Source organism: Clarias gariepinus, chromosome 12, assembly GCF_024256425.1.
Source record: "Clarias gariepinus isolate MV-2021 ecotype Netherlands chromosome 12, CGAR_prim_01v2, whole genome shotgun sequence".
In the NCBI taxonomy this organism is placed as follows: Eukaryota; Metazoa; Chordata; class Actinopteri; order Siluriformes; family Clariidae; genus Clarias; species Clarias gariepinus.
In genome coordinates this window covers 28,850,344-28,870,094 of record NC_071111.1, presented here as the reverse complement: position 1 = coordinate 28,870,094, position 19,751 = coordinate 28,850,344, and the positions used below count along the sequence as shown (strand labels likewise).

Below are 19,751 nucleotides of genomic sequence, written 5' to 3'. Positions count from 1 at the left end.
GGTAGAAGGATGTTAAGGTTGGAACTGCCAGGCAGGAGGTCTAAAGGAAGACCAAAGAGGAGATTTATGGATGCAGTGAGAGAGGACATGAAGTTAGTTGGTGTGAGAGAAGAGGATGCAGAGGATAGGGTTAGATGGAGGCAAATGATTCGCTGTGGCGACCCCTGAAAGGGAACAGCCGAAAGACAAAGAAGAAGAATCCAGTCCTGGGCAAAATTGTTGCCACCCCTGAAAATTTTCTTAAAATCAAGTATTTCTTAGAAAAAAGTATTGCATTAACACATGTTTTGCTATAAAAATGTTTATTCTCTTTGTGTATATTGGAACAAAACATTATGTCAAATTTGCTTTTTTCTCCCTTTTTTTATTCTAATACACATAAAGGAAATAAAAACGTGTATAGCAAAACATGTTAATACTTTTCTGTGCGAAAAAAATTTCAGGCCAACAATTTTGGCCATGACTGTAAATTCATTATAAATGATATAGAGAAACAAGTATCTACCCTGTGCCATGTACTATAAATCTGGTGGAATAAGCTACTGCTTACAGTGACAAAAGAAAATAACAAAACGAGGCATCTGTCACTCAAAATATAAAGGAAGTACTGAAGACATACAGACATTTAAATGTATATTAAATACAAAGCTCGCAGTGAGTCATGATAAACCGTACTTACGGCCACCACCCGAAACCGCGTAGGTGAAATAGGGGTATTAAGTGACAGATTCTTATCTAATCAGTGATAAGAATTTTATTTGGAAACTATACCTACCGGTTTGACTGTATTGTCATTGTGTTTTATCAATTGGTATTTTGTCTGTGGATACTGTGTTTTCTGATTTGTTATGTTGTTTTCAGGTTTTGTTATTTTGTTTTCTGATTTATGTTGTTTATGTTATGTTTTTTTTTTTTTTTTTTGCACTTCTTGGCCATCGTTGAAATCTGTTGATGTCTGTAATTACATCTCTTTACAGGTTGTGTAAGTGTAGTGTCTCAGATGAAGGCTGTGCTGCTCTGACTTCAGCTCTGAGATCAAACCCCTCACACCTGAGAGAACTGACTCTGTCCTTTAATAAACTTGGGGACTCAGGAGTGAAGTGTCTCTCTGCTCTACTGGAGAATCCTCACTGTAAACTGGAGACACTGAGGTAAGATCAGACTCTTTGACAATCGCATGACCTACTTTTCAGTAAGACCCATTCCCTTATAGTGACACTGCAATGTAAAATTATTGTGAAATTCGCAAAACACACAACCAGTATCCGGGACCAGGGCTGGACAGTAAGAAAGTACATTTATTTTAGTATTATACTTACAGTCATGTGTAACCATAAGTGCCACCCTTTTTTTAAGTTCTGTGTTTGTGTGTGTGTGTGTAAAAATTCACTTTGTATAAATGATTCAATAGCTTGTCAATCCACTTTTAGCAGCAGTTACTTGATTTAATAGTTCCCTTTCAAAGGCTACACTCGATGCTGCGTGAAAACGCTATGGGAACATCTTGTCATGTTGCCGGTTGTGAAGCATGTGTGTACCAAACACGCCAAATTTTTGGCTTTTATAACCTCGGTCAGGTGACGTCATCTGATAGGACGCACCTGCAGGTTATAAATAGGAGTGAACCGGAAACATTCCTCAGATTCTTGTCTTCACCTTGTCTAGTTGTGAGCGTGTTGTGTCTAACCAGCAAAAATAAGTGTTTAACTCACCGATAATGGCAGAGTTTAAACGAGATGTCCCTCCGTGTGTATAATCCATATCGGAGGGCGATCTCTACACTTTACTGCTTCGATTAAGTGCTACGCGCGCGCCTCGCATTCCTTGAGAATCTTCGAGCCGCCGCGCATTCCTGGGGCTTAAACTCGTGCATCCGGCAGAGCAGTGAGAGACGGATTTAAAACTCCTTTCTTTCGCGTTCTCATCGGATCGGGAAATCCCTCTGTCCGCTCGCAAGCGCGCGCCGCGCTTCTTGTAAATGGGCAAGGATAAACATCCTCTCTTGCTTCCGCGGAGATGGTAATAGGCTCTAAGCACTTAAAAATAATAAAAATAAAAACATAGACGGCAGGTTCTGTCGGGTGGCCGGGGGCGGAGCCTCAACGACGCTCTCTCCCCTTAGCAATCTCCATATGAGTTAACCCTTTCATGGAGTAAGCTGTATTCATTCCGTGTTTTCCTGCCATCAACTTATTTATTTATTTAAATATAATTGAGGTAGAAACGCGGAGTTATATGATGACACCCAGATAGAAGAGACGCTGCCAGGCTATCTCTCTTCTGGGACATCATCTTTCCTGAAAAGCTATTATTTCCTTTCAAGCTGTGTAGACTTTTTATCTTCCCTGGAGGGAAAAGCTTTTCAGGCAGCAGGTCAGGTTGGCGCATTGCACACCATGGCGGTTTTGCACGCCTACCAGGCTGACCTGCTGAGAGACTTGAGTACTGGCGGGGCTCTGCAAGGTAAGGCGTATTGGATTTACGCCGGGCCACAGACTTGTCTCTTCGTGCAACAAAGCAGACGGCTCGTGCTATCGGCCGTTTTATGGCTGCTATGGTCTCCGCGGAGAGGCACTTGTAACACGCGAAGTTATATAACAAGCCTTCGGGAAATTCCTTCCCCGTCTTGCTCAAGAGTCGGGACTGTCGGCCACCCAGTCTCGACCGGGTCTGACTGTTGCGAGGCATGAAACACACAAGGAGAGTGTTTTTGAGCTGGGCACCCCCTCGCAAGATTGGAGTGCGTCACGCAATCCGCCTCAAAAGAGGTCAGACTATATTGTCTTCACAAAGGTTCATGTGCCCAGGACTGTGGGGGGTGGCCCCCCAATGGGGAGAGGCACGCAGAATTCCTTTTAAAGAATGAAGTGTTCTCCCTGGCACCCCCAGGAGGTTGGTGTTCTTGCTCCGCCACCACTGGTGTTTCGGGCAACTCCAGTCTCCAATAAAATGTTAGTTCTTCGGGTTTTTCCTGCCGTGTTTCAGGATGCCGAACATCTAACATCCCCCCCGTTTAACCAAGCCGCTGAGCTTTGCCCCTTTCTGAGAAACTGGCAGCGTGGAAGCTACTGCCAAGTATATCTCCTTGGGCACTAAGCACTGTACAGAGAAACTACAGGATTCAGTTCTCACATCACCCTCCGCGTTTCAATGGCGTGGTTCCACTTCCATGAAACCGGAAAGTGCAATAGGAACGGGGGGCTGCGTCCAATTTTTTAGATTTTGCGGGCTTTACCGCTATCTAAAAATAAATCAATGGAAATATTGCCACAACACAGGAGGTTCCTGAGGTTCGCTTTCGGGGGCGAAGCTTACCAGTATCGGGTCCTTCCATTTGGTCTAGCTTTTTCACCTGCACATACACAAAATACATGGATGTAGTTCTGGCTCTTACGACTCCAGAGCATCCGTATTGAATTACATGACTGGCTGGCCCAGTCTCAGTAGCTAGCGCTTCGACATCAGCATGTCGTTCTAGCTTATCTTTGTTTCCTAGGATTGAGATCCAATGCCATGAAAGCATGCTCTTTCCTGTTTAGAGGACAACATTTTTGGGTGTCACATGGAATTTGAGCGTAAGCGGGCACAGCTGTCTCCCGCTCGTGTCGAATCCATTCTCAACACCGTCAAGGAAATCAAGCTAGACCAGAAAGTGACCATCACTTTCAGAGATTTTAGCTCTCATGGCAGCTGTATCCACGGTGACACCTTTGGACCTTCTGCACATGAGAGCATTTCAGTTGTGGCTAAGAACCAGGGGATTTTACTCTAGGGCCAATCCCCAATAAGGGCTACGCGCCAGGTGCTTCGTACCCTTCCTATGTGGTTCAGACCCCGGTTTCTGACTCTGGGTCCCACTCTAAGTTCGTCTTGTCGTCGCAGATGCTAACGACAGACGCTTCCCTCATGGGCTGGGGTGCGGTCTTAAATGACCGTCCAGCCCAAGGGAGCTGGAGAGGCCATCTTTTTGCGCGGCACATCAATTGCCTCAAAATCATGGCTCTATTTCAGGCCCTAAAGCACTTCCTCCAGCAGTTGAGACTACCATGTCCTAGTGCGGGTGGACAACACTATGGCAGTCTCGTATATTAAACGCCAGGGCGGACTGTGCTCGCGCCGCTAAATAGCTAGCGCACCAGATTCCTGTCCCTCAGGGCGATTTACATTCTTGAAAAATTTCATGTTGCGTAGGTGGACCTCTTTGCCTCGCAAGATCAGCAAATGTCCCCTTTACTACTCCCCCTCAAATAGAATGTATTTGAAAAGTTGGTGCATGACGAAGCAGGTAGACCCAGTCCACTGCCGAATTGTTTCAGTGCTGGAGTTTCTGCAGAGAAAATTTGTCCTCTGGCTTGTGCCCCTTGTTGAACCACCAGAGTCAGCGCCTCAGGTTTCTGACCCTTAAGATGGTTTTTCTAAATGGTGTTACCTCTCTAAGAGGATCGGACAGCTATTGCCCTCTCCTATGAGGCGCGTGGGCTCACTTCGCCTCTAGGAATCAGGGCTCATTCAACCAGGGGAATCGCCTCATCAATTGCATTAGCAAGAGGTATTCCCTTGCAGCAAGTATGTGACACGGAGGGTTGGTCCTCTCCACACACATTTGCCAACATGCATCCTATTGTTTTGAAGCCTTCTGTCCTCCGCCTTTACAGCTTCGGAGCAGGAGAGACATCACTTACTGTGTCCAGTACGTGCTCTTCAGATTTACATCCACCGCATTAGCCAGTGGCGTAAGTCAGAGCAGCTTTTACATGTTTTGAAGCCGCAAGCTGCGTGAGAGATGCTATTGCCCTCTCCTATGAGGCGCGTGGGTTCACTTCGCCTCTAGGAATCAGGGTTCATTCAACCAGGGGAATCGCCTCATCAATTGCACTAGCAAGAGGTATTCCTTTGCAGCAAGTCTGTGATGCGGAGAGTTGGTCCTCTCCGCACACATTTGCCAATATGCATCCTATTGTTTTGAAGCCTTCTGTCCTCCGCCTTTACAGCTTCAGAGCAGGAGAGACTTCACTTACTGTGTCCAGTACGTGCTCTTCAGATTTACGTCCACCGCATTAGCCAGTGGCGTAGGTCAGAGCAGTTTTTACATGTTTTGAAGCCGCAAGCTACGTGAGAGATGCTATTGCCCTCTCCTATGAGGCGCGTGGGTTCACTTCGCCTCTAGGAATCAGGGTTCATTCAACCAGGGGAATCGCCTCATTAATTGCACTAGCAAGAGGTATTCCTTTGCAGCAAGTCTGTAATGCGGAGGGTTGGTCCTCTCCGCACACATTTGCCAATATGCATCCTATTGTTTTGAAGCCTTCTGTCCTCCGCCTTTACAGCTTCGGAGCAGGAGAGACTTCACTTACTGTGTCCAGTACGTGCTCTTCAGATGTACGTCCACCGCATTAGCCAGTGGCGTAAGTCAGAGCAGCTTTTACATGTTTTGAAGCCGCAAGCGGCGTGAGAGATGCTATTGCCCTCTCCTATGAGGCACGTGGGCTCACTTCGCCTCTAGGAATCAGGGTTCATTTAACCAGGGGAATCGCCTCATCAATTGCACTAGCAAGAGGTATTCCCTTGCAGCAAGTCTGTGACGCGGAGGGTTGGTCCTCTCCGCACACATTTTCCAATATGCATCCTATTGTTTATGAAGCCTTCTGTCCTCCGCCTTTACAGCTTCGGAGCAGGAAAGACTTCACCTACTTTGTCCAGTACGTGCTCTTCAGATTTACGTCCACCGCATCAGCTAGTGGCGTAAGTCAAAGCAGCTTTTACATGGTCTGGGGCCGCAACAGGGGTGGCCCCCACTACACTGGGCTATTGCTCTCTCCTATGAGGCGCGTGGGCTCACTTCGCCTCTAGGAATCAGGGCTCATTCAACCGGGGGATCGCCCCATCTATTGCACTAGCAAGAGGTATTCTCCTGCAGCAATTGTGTGACACGGAGGGTTGTCCTCTCCGCACACATTTATTACATTTATAGTTTGGATGTTCGTGCTACTCCGGGCCCACGGGTCCTTGAGTCAGCTACCCAGACATAGTTCTGAGACCTTCTCGGCCTTGTGCGCACACGCTACACAACCTTGGAGTCCAGACACTTGCAGTGCGGCGGCGTTGGCACTCTCGTTCCCATAGCGTTTTCACGCAGCATCGAGTGTAGCCTTTAAAAGGGAACGTCTCGGGTTACTTTGCTGTAACCCTGTTCCCTGAAAAGGCGGGAACGAGATGCTGCGTCCCAATGCCGCACTGCCTATGTGACCGGACGTCCGTTCAGACAAATCAATCTGAGGAATGTTTCCGGTTCACTCCTATTTATAACCTGCAGGTGCGTCCTATCAGATGAAGTCACCTGACCGAGGTTATAAAAGCCAAAAATTTGGCGTGTTTGGTACACACATGCTTCACAACCGGCAACATGACAAGATGTTCCCATAGCGTTTTCACGCAGCATCTCGTTCACGCCTTTTCAGGGAACAGGGTTATAGCAAAGTAACCCGAGACGTTTTTTGCATGAATTTATCAGTCATTCACATCATTTTGGATGATTTTTCTTTAGAATATTACCTCATTTATTGAGGTCTGCGATAGAGGCACCCTGTACCCCGCTTTGTGCCCTAAGCCTCCTGGGATAGGCCTCAGGCCTTGAATACAGGATAAAGCGGTATAGATAATGAGTGAATGATTGAGTTTATTGAGGGTTTTTGAGCATTAGCTTATGCACAGCTCTGTTAAGGTCCTGCCACAGTATTTCAAATGTATTGAGGTTTGGACTTTGACTAGGCCATTCTAAAACCTTGATTCTATGATTTTTTAGCCATTCTGATGTTGATTTACTGATGTGCTTTGGATCTTTGCCCTGTTGCATTACCAAATTTAGTTTTAGCTGTTCGACAGATGTCCTCAAATTTGTCTCTAGAATACTGGTATACAGAGGAGTTCAATCAACTCACTGACTGCAAGGTTCCTGTGGCTGCAAGAACCTGCTTGACAGCGAGTATGACATATTTCTATTGAAATGCTGTTTGGTTTTTACCAAACATGGTGCAGAGTATTAAGGCCAAAAAACTCCACTTGACCACCTGACCATAGGACATTGTTCCAGAAAATTTGTGGTTTGTTGCAATGGAGTTTTGCAAAGGTCAGCTTCCATGTTCACTTCAGACAGAGCTGCCAAAGCTTCCAAGCAAACCATACTTGTTCATTTTCCCCCAATTGTTCTGTCATGTGACTTTAACATGCTCAGTCAGGCATGTAGGTCTGATATGTAGCAACTGTTATGAATCCTTTCCACTTTTGAATCATTTTTCTCACTGTACTGTACACTGTAAAATATCTGACCTCGGATTTACTTAAAAAAATTATGGCAACAAAGTGACACCTAACATATTTAAGTACATTTTACTACTATAATAATGAGTAAGAAACATAGAATAAATTATTTAAATGTAAGACAAAATCTATATTTAATTTTATATATTAAATATATATTTAAAATTTTTATATTCAAGTCTTTTATTGTGTTGGATTTAATATTAACTGTCAAAAATATAATGTATTCAACATAAATATTTTAAACTAAATTAAATCATTTTAAGGAAAACAGTTTTACGTTTACTAAAAAAATGTGTTACATTCAATAAATATCTGAGAGAAATCAGGAAGAGATTGATTTATTTTTATTAAATATTTGAGAGAAATTGACTAACATTAATTAAATATTTAGGTGAACCTGATTTACTTTTACAGATAAATCTTCATCTGCACCTAAATACAGTTAAATTATAAATCAAATCTACTCAATAATATTGGATGTCACTTCATTGTATCCATAAATTATGGATTAACATAGAAACAACAGGAATAGCATTTAACATTTGTAACATTGACATTTATTTGCAGACATTTTTTTAAGTGCAGCATCAAAGGCTGGTAAACGGACAGTAACTGTATACTTTGTGTATCAAAAAAGAATATACTGCCAAATATGTTCCATCTGAAACATCAAGAGTTTTTATTTTAACATTAAAACTAGCAAACAGCATTATGAGACTGTTACAAAGGTGGGACATATTCATCATAAAGAAACATACAATATTCTGTTACTACACGTGTCCCCTTTAATTTAATAGTTTGTATTGAGCTCAATTCAAAACACAAAAGGGAAATCTTTAAGTTAATTACTCACCTCTAGAGCAACAGTTAAATGCTGCAGTTAGGCACTCAGTGTCAAGGTCAGCTAATCACTTGTTAAAGTGGTAGTGGAAGAGGGGAAGCTAACGCTAACACTCTGAAACATAGACTAGCCCGACTGCTTCTTTAAAGAATGATTGATTGGCATCCGTCTGTCTCAGGAGACGATGGTGTAGCTTCTTGTGAGTCTACCTGCACCGCCGAGAATGGATGTGCAGTCCGACTCGAGAGTGGCAGTCCCTGCCGCACTTGGTACAGGTGAAGGCGGATGGCTGTTGTAACTGTTGTAGCCTCTGCTTCTGCCTGGATCTTTTCTGAGTGGCGTTGAGTTTCCTTTCGTGTCTTGCATACAGTAGGTGGTCCATGTCTCGCTACCATAGAGGAGAGTGCTGGGTACACAGGCTTGGTAGACACGCAGTCTGGTCTTCTCAGTGAGGCTGGAATTGTTCCACACTCGCTGGTTAGTTTGGACATGTATGTGGCTGCCTTGGCGATTCTGCTGTTGAGCTGTTGATCTCCGAGTCGATGGACAGCGAGCTGGAGATATTTGACCCAAGGTAGGTGAAGTTCCCGACAACCTTTAGGGTGTGTCCGTCAATGGCGATGTTTGGGGGAGTCACTGTGCCCTGAGCCATGACGTTGGTCTTCTTCAGGCTGATGGTCAGTCCAAACTCCATACACGTGTAGGAAAGACATGTGACAAGCTGCTGAAGTCCGTCTTCGGTGTGTGATATCAAGGCTGCATCGTCAGCGAAGAGCAGCTCACAGATAAGTACCTCTGTGACTTTGGTCTTGGCACGGAGACGGATATGTTGTAGAGCCTGCCATCGGACCTGGTGTGGATGAAGACACCCTCGCTACAGTCCTTGAAGGCGTACTGGAGGAGCATGGAGAAAAAGATGGCGAAGAGTTTAGGCGCGAGGAATCAGCCCTGCTATACTCCGCTGCTCACTGGGAAGGCCTTGGGGGTTTCGCCATTATAACAAACCATGCTGTACATGTTATCGTGGAATGACATGACCATTGCAAGCAGGTGTGGGGGGCAGCCGATCTTCCGCAGCAAGCTGAAAAGTTCTCTTCGACTGACCAAATCAAACGCCTTTGTGAGGTCGATAAAAGCGATGTAGAGTGGCATCCGCTGCTCCTGACACTTCTCCTTCAGCTGGCGTAGTGAGAAGATCATGTCCACTGTTTATTGACCAGCCCTGAAACACTGGGACTCTGGATAGACGCGGGAAGTGAGGGCCTGCAGGCGGGCTAGAGCGACACGTGCGAACACTTTGCCAACGATGCTGAGGAGGGAGATACCCCGGTAGTTGTTGCAGTCACTCCAGTCACCTTTGTTCTTGTACAAAGTGATGATGGTGGCGTCTCTCATGTCCTGGGGGATATAACCCTGATCCCAGCAGAGACAGAGGAGGTCGTGGAGTGGCTGTAGAAGGGCTGATTTCCGGCTCTTCAGGACCTCTAAAGGGATTCCGTCACTCCCAGGTGCTTTCCCACCGGGAAGGCAGTCGATGGCTTTGCTGAGCTCTTCCTCAGTGGGTGGGGTGTCTAGCTCCTCCATAACTGGCAGGTCTGGGATGGCGTTGAGAGCGGTGTCTGTTACGATGTTCAGCATTGCGTACAGCTCAAAGTAGTGCTCGGTCCATTGCTGCATCTGCTGTCACTCCCACTCTGAGAGCATCTTCCAGCCTGCTGGTGAATTGCTGGATTTTCTCGGGGTTGCTGGCACCCTTCAAGCTGCTGTTGATGCGTAGATGACCCTTCTTCTTTGAGTGGTGCAATCTCTTCGGTGTTATGCGCACCTTACTTGCCACGAGGGCATGGTCTGTGTCGCAGTCTGCACTATGTTAACTGCAGGTGAGAAGGACGCTGTCAATGTTCCCTGTTCTACTGATGACGATGTCTTTGCACTTGAAGAAGGTGTTGGTCACGCACAGGCCATGGTGGCAGAAAAGCTCAAGCAGTCTCTGGCCATTCTCGTTGATCTTTCCCCTCCCAAAGCTTCCGTGGCAGGTGGGCCAAGCCTCTCGGTCAGCTCTTGCGTTGAAGTCTCCAAGAAGGTAAAGGCCTTCAGTGCTGGGGATCCTGGATATCGCTTCATCTAGGGCCTGGTAAAACTGATCTTTCTCCTCGGCAGTGGAGCGGAGGGTTGGGGCATACGCTCTGAGAATGCTGACTGGGCCAGAAGACGTTGACAGCCGGAGGATGAGTAACCTCTCTGTGCCTGCTGTGGGTGGCTCTGTGGAGGTGGCAAGCGTGTTTTTCATCGCGAAGCCAACACCATGCTTCCTTGGTTGCTTCCCTTGCCAGTAGAAGGTGTAATTAGCTTCTCTGATTGTGCCGTTGCCAGCCAGCCGGGTCTCCTGAAGAGCGGCAATGTCAATGTTTATTCATGAGAGCTCCCTGTCAATAACGGCGGTCTTCCTTGCATCGTTGATGTGCTGAAGGTCTGCAGTAAGTCCGGGTCCCATGGTCTGGACGTTCCAGCTAGCGAAAGGAAGAGCTGGAGGTTTCTTCTTTCTTGTTATTTTCTTGGGATTGCCTGGTGCGATTGTTTTGTGGCCCACTTTTTGAGAGATGCCTCTCTAATCCCCATGCACCCAGTGGGGCAGGTAGGCCATGGCGGGACAGCACTTACAGTAACTGACTGGGGGCTGCCCAGCTTGATGCGGGCGTTAGCTGTCCAATGAGGCGCGATGACCTCTCCCACCGTCGAAGGAGACCCCTGGCGCTCATTTCCTTCGCCAATCGGTTGAGCTTACATTTACATTTACATTTAGGCATTTGGCAGACGCTCTTATCCAGAGCGACTTACAAAACGTGCTTTAATGTTTACATCATTGGATACATACTTACACTGGGTTAACTAGGTTAATAACTAAGTGCAACTGGGAAGAGGTTGTGTTTTTTTTTTTTTGGGGGGGGGCGGTTAGTTCAATAACTGGAGAAACAGATGTGTCTTGAGTCGTCGTTTAAAGATAGTCAAAGTCTCTGCTGTACGGACATCTAGAGGAAGTTCATTCCACCACCTAGGAGCTTATAACCGGTAACTGCCTTCTCCCGTGTTGAGGCGACATCTTGCGATGATGCTGGAGTGTCCTAGAGCTACATAGCCTGGGTAGGGTGATATGGAGGGACAGCTGTTGCCCATGCAGCAGTCCCCCCCTCTCTTCGCTGCTGAAGGACTCAAAGGAAAGACAGAGTCAATACAACTTGGCTTCAGCTGCGCCACAGGAGTTGCCGACGTTGCCGATACAAGGTCAAGCCGCCTTAGGGACTCCATTTTCGGATTTTCTGTAAACGTTTACTCCCTTAGCCTTTCCCATAAGAGGGTACGCCGCAAGGCAGCGGAGATGCTTTATGCGCTCACACTCATCGTCACAAGGTTATATTAAACAAGACATGCACGCCAAATTTTGACAATACGAGTGATGCACACGCACTGAGCAAGGGAGACGATTACATTTAGGCATTTGGCAGACGCTTTATCCAGAGCGACTTACATTTTTTATCTCATTACACATCTGAGCAGTTGAGGGTTAAGGGCCTTGCTCAAGGGCCCAACATTGGCAATTTGGTGGTTGTGGGGTTTGAACCTGGGATCTTCCGAACCATAGTCCAATGCCTTAACCACTGAGCTACCCCTGACCGAATACCCACAATACTGGTCGTATTTTAAGACCTCACTCGTTTACCGAGTTAAAATTTATTTAGAATTTTTGCTCATCTTGTAAAACACTCTCAACACAAAGTTCCACTGTACTGAAGTATTGTTTTAAAAAAGCCATGTTAAATGAAAATGTAACTAAACACTTTTACTGAACTTGTTTTTGAATGATATTAGACTAAGTATTTCTTTACTTTGACTCAAGTAATTCTTATACAAATTATGATACAAGCAAATTAATGTTTGGCTGTAAGCCTCATGGCTTCCTAGACATGATCAAGGACAATTGGAAAGCAGGTTCTTCTTGTAGTAAAAGTGAAAAAAAAAAATCTAAATAACTATATTATGCTCAGTATGATTAATGTTTTGATTTACAATATACAGTTAATGTAAATTCCTTATGTAAGTTTAAAAAATGAAATAATTTTGCAACAAAATCTAAGAAATCTGTTGGTGAAGAGGGTGATGTTCTGTCTCTCAGGTTGCGTAATTGTGGTGTCTTAGATGAAGGCTGTGCTGCTCTGACTTCAGCTCTAAGATTAAACCCCTCACACCTGAGAGAACTGGATCTGTCCTATAATAATGTAGGAGACTCAGGAGTGAAGTGTCTCTCTGCTTTACTGGAGAATCCTCTCTGTAAACTGAAGAGACTGGGGTAAGATCATCTCTCTGAGTGTGACATTGAAATAAATGTGTCTTTAGATTGTGTAATTTGTTGTGCTTTTCTGAATAATAAAATAATGCTAAAGACATCATTCTAAAGTATTAAATCTTAAGCCATGTTAAAAATCTGTGGATGAAATGTGTGTGTCATTGTGTCTCTACAGGTTGTATAATTGTGGTGTCTCAGGTGAAGGCTGTGCTGCTCTGACTTCAGCTCTGAGATCAAACCCCTCACACCTGAGAGACCTGGATCTGTCCTGTAATCATGTAGGAGACTCAGGAGTGAAGCGTCTCTCTGCTCTACTGGAGAATCCTCTCTGTAAACTGGAGACACTGACGTAAGATTATATTTTAAAACCCTAATAATGAAACATGGTCAATACTGAATAAATCATTTACTGTACACATTTACAGTCTGGGTTTTAAAAAGTACATGAACCAGTGAGCTAGAGTCTGACCCTTTTCTATAAAACACACACAAAGTCTGATTACTGACAGTCTGATCTTCTCAAGTAAGTGTAAATGCTGTTAGATTTTTGAGAATGTAAGTGAGAGAAATTCTAATGACTTGTTGTGTTTTTCTCAGTCCACCACAAGACAAACTGTCTCCAACCAGATCACCATCAGTGCTGTTACTCCTCTGTTAAGATCTAAAAAGTGAAGAGTGTGTTATCGTGTCTCTGCAGGTTGCGTAAGTGTGGTGTCACAGATGAAGGCTGTGCTGCTCTGACTTCAGGTCTAAAATCAAATCCTTTACACATGAAAGACCTGGATCTGTCTGAGAATAAACTAGGACACTCTGGAAAAAAGCTGCTCTCTGCTCTTAAACATGATGAACATTACAATCTACAGACACGTATGTAAGTAATGTCCTCAGCAAAATGTTGAGGAAAAATAAAGCACTAATAATTTAACATCATTATCAGTATCAGTTTGTAAAATTTCTTTCCGCCAGAATAAGTAAAAGATTACAAGGTTAGAAAACAAACAATTGTGATCTGATTCGTTTTTAATGCTATTTGTGGTCAGTAAAGTGTTTTAAATTAAAACTTGTGAAAGGAGGAGAACAGGGAGTCAAACAGAGTCTACAAAATATCACATATATAAGAGCAGTCGTGTAATGGGCAAATATCTGTTCTAGCTATGTTTAACACGTGTGTCACACGTGTGTTATTAAAAATGAGAAAATTATCCTTTTGTCTTTGAGAAGAAATGATTACATGCTGTTGATTATGAAGTACCACCTTCATGATCAATTGTCAATATTAATTCACCTTTTTTCCTTTTTTTTTAGGGTGTGGTGAACATTTGTGTGTGTGTGTGTGTGTGTGTGTGTGTGTGTGTGTGTGTGTGTGTGTGTGTGTGTGTGTGTGTGTGTGAAAGAGAGAGAGAGAGAGAGAGAGAGAGAGCGCTCTGGTGTTCCTGCATTTTCACGGTGAGGAATAGAAGACACTAAACACTTCACTCTTTTGGTTATATAAAGTAAAAGACTGAGATATGAGAAGTGTGTGTGCAGTGTATCAGGCTGCAGTGTATCAGGCTGCAGACGTACTGTATGTATAACAACCTCTGATCGCTGGATAAAACTCTCCAGCCCTCAATTCCATGTGATCACAGCATTTTATCAGAATTTAAGCTAAGGAAGTTTTGATAAAGCTGTTTATGGATTTAAAGTAAAAGTAAAACAAATCTAAAATAAAGCTTATTAAGATAAATAATGCCCGCTCTTAGAACAAAAATAATGGCACCCTATAAATGAAGGGAAAAGGGAATGTCAGTATCCAGCAATGGCTGAGCTTCATTAATAACACATTTAATGCCAAGAGGCACTGTGTCTTTTTTTATTCTTTACGTTTGTCGTTGGTGGTGTTTGTATGCCTCGCTTTTAATGTCTGTATTAAAAGATGTATTAATGTAAAAGCAGTTTATCCATGTTTAGAGATTATAGTGAGCTCTACAAGTATCAGTAAGTTATAAGCAGTTTGATGAACCTGAAAGTGTGTTTAAAGTTTCTTCACATGTCATTGGCAAGAAGTATTCAATAATTATTGGACTTATCTTCATCCGATGGTGAAATTTAATCAAGTAATAAAAAAAAAAAAAAAAATGATGACAAATTCAGAACAAACTTACTTTTGAGGTTCATATAAATGTGAATTCTGGTATAATGCAATGAGTGCAACGAGGCGGTAAAATATAAACAATGGTTAAATGTTAACATATTATTAATATAATTATAGTTTTTTTGTAACACAACTCATTATTAATCATTACCTGCGATGAAGCATGATCAGGGGCATGAGACGTTCTGGAGGAATGTCGTCTGTCTTCTGCTGAACTAATTATAACAGCTTAAAAAAATAATTACACTAATAATAATAATAATAATAATAATAATAATAATACACTTTTTTAGAATAAGAAATACATATTTAAAGCTGTATATGAACACGTAAAATAGTAAATGGCTTTATCATTAAGTTAACAAGTTAACAAACACAACCATAAAATATGTATTAAATGTGTATTAAGTATGTATGCAGCTGTGATCTAACTTTCCCATTGGTTAATTATTCCAATAATTTACTAGCATTTAATTTTTTGTTCCTGTGTCGTTCCTTTATGTCTCTCAGACCTAAAGCTATAATATTCGGCCCACAGATGCTCCATGCACGCCACGTCTAAGACCTGGATTGGCTTGATGGTGGTGCTATTCGCTCTGCATAAGAGCGTCTGCCAAATGCCTGAATGTATTCGGTGGCTTAAACCTTATAAACCTTATAAACTAAACAACATGTTAAACTATAAATTTCAGTATATTTTGAAATTGAGCCACATTAATTTGTTTTCCAATTTTCACCTTTGCAATTTTTTTTTCACTACCTCCTTCAAAATAATTAATTAATAACTCCCCCTGGTTGGTCTGATTCACATAAATCTTGGCAGGGATAATTTTTATATCTTTTCTTTTATATAAGGCAAAACGTTACTTATATTTGCCAATATTCTCGCTGTATTGTCTGCGTGCATGGAGTTTGCATGTTCTCCCTGTACTTGGTGGGTTTCCTTTGGGTACTCTGGTTTCCTCCCACTGTTTAAAGACATGCAGATTAGGCTAACCGGCACTGCCCGTAGTGTGTGTCCTGCAAAGTTAATTTAAGGATGTGCCCTGATTTTGGAAAAAAATAAATCAATAACTTATTATGATAACCAAGTGTCTTTTCTTTGTATTTTTTTTATAAAAGCATGCTATAAAAATACACTCAGTGTGTTCAACCTGTTTGACTAAACTATCACTCAATGTTTCAAATAAACATGAAACATATATTTGGTGTAGAAAGATTTTATTTATTTTATTTATAGTTAGGATGTCACTTTTAGGACATGAATAAAATAAAACAAAGAAAAACTGCAATAAAAAATTACAACAGACCTTAAAATTTGTATAGTAGAGTTAAAGAGGTGCATATTCCTTCTCTCTCTCTCCCTCCTATCTTCTCTCCCTTACACACAGACTGATTGTTTTCAAATGTAAATTGCAGAATGAGTAGTCTGATTTTTACTTTATATTTTCTGTTAATCATTTTTGTATAAATATTTTTCGGGTAAAATCATCGGGGTTCCCATTATTTCTTATGACTAAATTAGCTCATCCGGGATTGCCCTCGCAGCGACATCTTGTAATGTGTGCCCTCTCGGGGTGTGAGATTGATTTCCTTAGGCATGGTAATGGCTTTTGGCCACATGATGGCAGTGTGGGAAAAGGGGTCTCACTTTGTCAGACTTAAGAACAAATCCAGTTTGCGAATGTGCTCCTGGAACAGAACTCGTTCGTAAGTAGGGGACAACTTGTAGTTAAAAATGCACAATGTATTTTCCCTATCCCAATAATGCCTTTAGTAAGGGGTAATGTAGTTAGGGGTAATGTAGTAAGGGGTAATGGGAAACTGTAGCATTATTATTATTGAAAATGACATTGGCAATTGGGCATTTTTGCCATGTTCAATTTTTCCAATTCATTGAATAAGATACAAGAAAATTTGGAAAAGCCAGAAGTGTCACATTTGCACATTACAGTCCACTCTCATTGGCTTCCACGGTACGTATATTAATGTTGCACAAACCATTCTTGTTTTATCAACAATGGCTCCCAAATATACCATGCATCTCATTAAAATGTTAATTATAACTTTTTTATTTCTTTGTGAAATGTTACTTTTCTGCTCTTGTACATCTCAGATGTCTCAAATGTTTCTGAAGTAAATGGTTCCTATGTTGCTCCTGTTGCATCTCAGTCATGCCTCTTCATTTCTCACAACATATTCACTCACTTTCACCATCCCCCAAAAAAAAGAAGACCTCTGTATTAATAATGACTTCCTGGACTGGCGGTACTTTACAATCATGCATAGAATTATTCCTGCTCCAAGGAAAACATCAGCATCAATATTAACCCAACACACATCGCTGCTTTTATCCAATAACAGGCTCTGGAGCTTTTAATATTAATACGCACTACAATGTAATTTAGCTCTTGGTCTACATTCATATTTAAAAGTGTCTAAACATTTATCTAAAAAGGTCATTACTTACTTAAGTGTCTTAAGTTTAAAATGTTTATCCTTTTTAAGAGCAAGCAGCATCTTCTTTTCCGAGTCTTTAATTTTATTATTAGACAGATCCAGTTCTCTCAAGTGTGAGGGGTTTGATCTCAAAGCTGAAACCAGAGCAGCACAGCTTTTATTTGAAACACCACAATCACACAACCTGTAGGGAAACACAAAGATACACTTTTTACTCAGTTTATGAACATCAAGTCAATTGTTATGTTACTTGTGGTGTGTGTGTGTGTGTGTGTGTGTAATTGGGACATAAGACATCAATTCAGTAAATAAGATTTCCATCTTAATCTTTTGAAAATGTAAGACATGCAGCAGACACATGAAGAGAGCTTTAGTGTAGACATTTTTTGCAGGTCCTTTATTGTTCCCTTATGGTTTCACCTTCACCTCCTTTGGTATTACATGCTGTGCTCTTGGTGTGATCTTTGCAGAACAGCCACAGCACTGACTGTCCTCTGGTTGTACACATTGTTTTTTCAGTGAGTATCATACAGAAGATCTTCGTTATAATGTGTGAAGCAGATCACACATTTTCAAAGTCTCTCTTCGGAATCAACATTCATTTAAATAGATGTTTTGTGAGAAGATCTGATCATCAATGTTCAGATTTTGTGTATATTTTGATAGAACAGGGTATGGCTAATTTTACACACTTTCTTAAATCTCATACAGTTAATATATAAATGTGTGTGTTTAGATTTGTACACAAAGTATTTTCGTCACATCTGCATATTAAACATTGAGGATTCTCTATACACTATAATGTCATCTCATACACACTTATTGATCCTGCTGTCAACTTCAGCTCTGTTTAACTGTATGATTGTATTTGAGTTGGTGGGTTTATTTATAAATATTCTTAATTTATGACAAAACATGGGACAAAAAGGAATAATAAAATATCATTTTAGGATCTTGGTTAAAGAAATATTGAAGAAAATGGTGTCAATACTGCTTGTTCACTGAGCTGCTTCTGTAATTCAAATCTGCAAGCCTGTTCACTGCAGCTGGACAGAGACATATTGAACTCTCATACTGTTTTAGCTCTGTTGTTATGGCAAGCAATCAGATGATGTAAGTGTCTTTTTTATTGTTACCATTTTGCAACTGCTTTTAAATCACTTCACACACAGTGCATTATTCAGGTCATTGATGATAAACCGAGGTCATGCGACTCTCACAGAGATGATCTTACCCAAGTATCTCCAGTTTACAGTGAGTATTCTGCAGTACAGCACAGAGACACTTCACTCCTGAATCTCCAATCTTTGTATTATGGGACAGAATCAGTTCTCTCAGGTGAGAGGGGTTTGATCTTAGAGCTGAAGTCAGAGCAGCACAGCCTTCATCTGAGACACCACACTGCCACAACCTGCACAGAGACACAGGGACTCACTTTTCATCAACACTGTTTTTTTTATTTTTTTATCTTGGTTTAAGAAGTCCTTTAAAGCTTATTGTTATTCTTATTATTTAGAATGCAAGTGAAGCTGAAAAGAAACGTCTATAAATTTGGTTTAACATGAAAAATATCAAACGAATGACATGGAAAAGACGATGTTCTGAGGATTTTGTACAAGTTATATCACAAAAAAGTGTATAAAATTGGAATTGTATCTGGTTACATATTCTACTCACTTCTGAAATAATAATAATAATAATAATAAGATATTTAGTTTTACATCTTATTTTGACCCCCTCTGAAAACCAGTAAATTAGTAAATTAGTGTGTTGTTGGGAGCATTTTCCACCATCTTTATTAGTTAAATTTAGAAGGCCATTAACTGATCACCACCTGGTTCTGATTTGGATAAGATGGTGGGGGAAATGCTGTTCATAACTACCTCTACAGGTATGCATAGGGTAAACAGTTGACCTCAACTGGGCAGATAATCAGATGGTAGTAGAAGTAGTCCTTTGAGGACCTCTAAATTCTCCTGACACATTCAGGACGTCAAGCTGGGAAACTCAATGGAGGACTTGCCCATCAGCGTTGAGATCAAAGAGGTAGTTAAACAACTCCTTAACGGTGAGGCTACAAAGGTGGATGAGGCTCAGTACCTCCTGAGTACCTGCTCTTTCCATTGCTGGGATATTCTAGCTGTCACGCTTTTTTCAACTTGCATGGAGGTTGGGGACTGTGTCTCTGGATTTTCAGACGGGGATGATGGTTCCCATCATTAATTCTGCCTCAAAAAATCTATGCAAGGTTTAGGAGGGCTCAAATATTTGAACTACAGCTTCAGTAGAAGCAATATGGATTCCATCCTGACTGTAGGAGGATAAACCAGTACTTTAAGTATGATGGAGACCTGGCAACCCTGTTTATAGCAGTTAAGACATACCGAATAAACATTCTTAATTTCAGGAGTATGGGGTGAGAGGCCTGTTATTATGAGCTCTTAGCTCTCTATCTTATTAATTATTAATAAAATAATTTTATTGTTGAGCTTTTCATTTGAATAAAATAGGAAATAAGGAAATAAGTCTAATTTAAATTTCCAAATCCTATCTATTTTTTGGGACCATTTCCATTTTCCTATTGCTTTTAAATCCTAGAGCTCACACAAGTGCAGTTGGTGTTATTAGTTACACTACATCAGTAATTTCACAGT

The 19,751-nt window shown here is 41.8% G+C and overlaps 1 protein-coding gene across 1 annotated transcript in view; it reads left to right on the top strand.

Annotated features, from left to right (window-relative positions):
* The window catches only part of LOC128534524 (NACHT, LRR and PYD domains-containing protein 12-like), a 149,829-nt gene extending 132,978 nt beyond the window's left edge, over positions 1-16,851 (top strand). The window contains exons 14-18 of the mRNA XM_053508978.1: positions 978-1,151; positions 12,333-12,506; positions 12,679-12,852; positions 13,201-13,374; positions 13,809-16,851. Of these exons, the coding sequence (XP_053364953.1) occupies positions 978-1,151; positions 12,333-12,506; positions 12,679-12,852; positions 13,201-13,374; positions 13,809-13,818 (706 nt within the window). The 3' untranslated portion in view covers positions 13,819-16,851. The remainder of the gene's footprint in view (positions 1-977; positions 1,152-12,332; positions 12,507-12,678; positions 12,853-13,200; positions 13,375-13,808) is intronic.
* Positions 16,852-19,751: the final 2,900 nt, after the last annotated feature.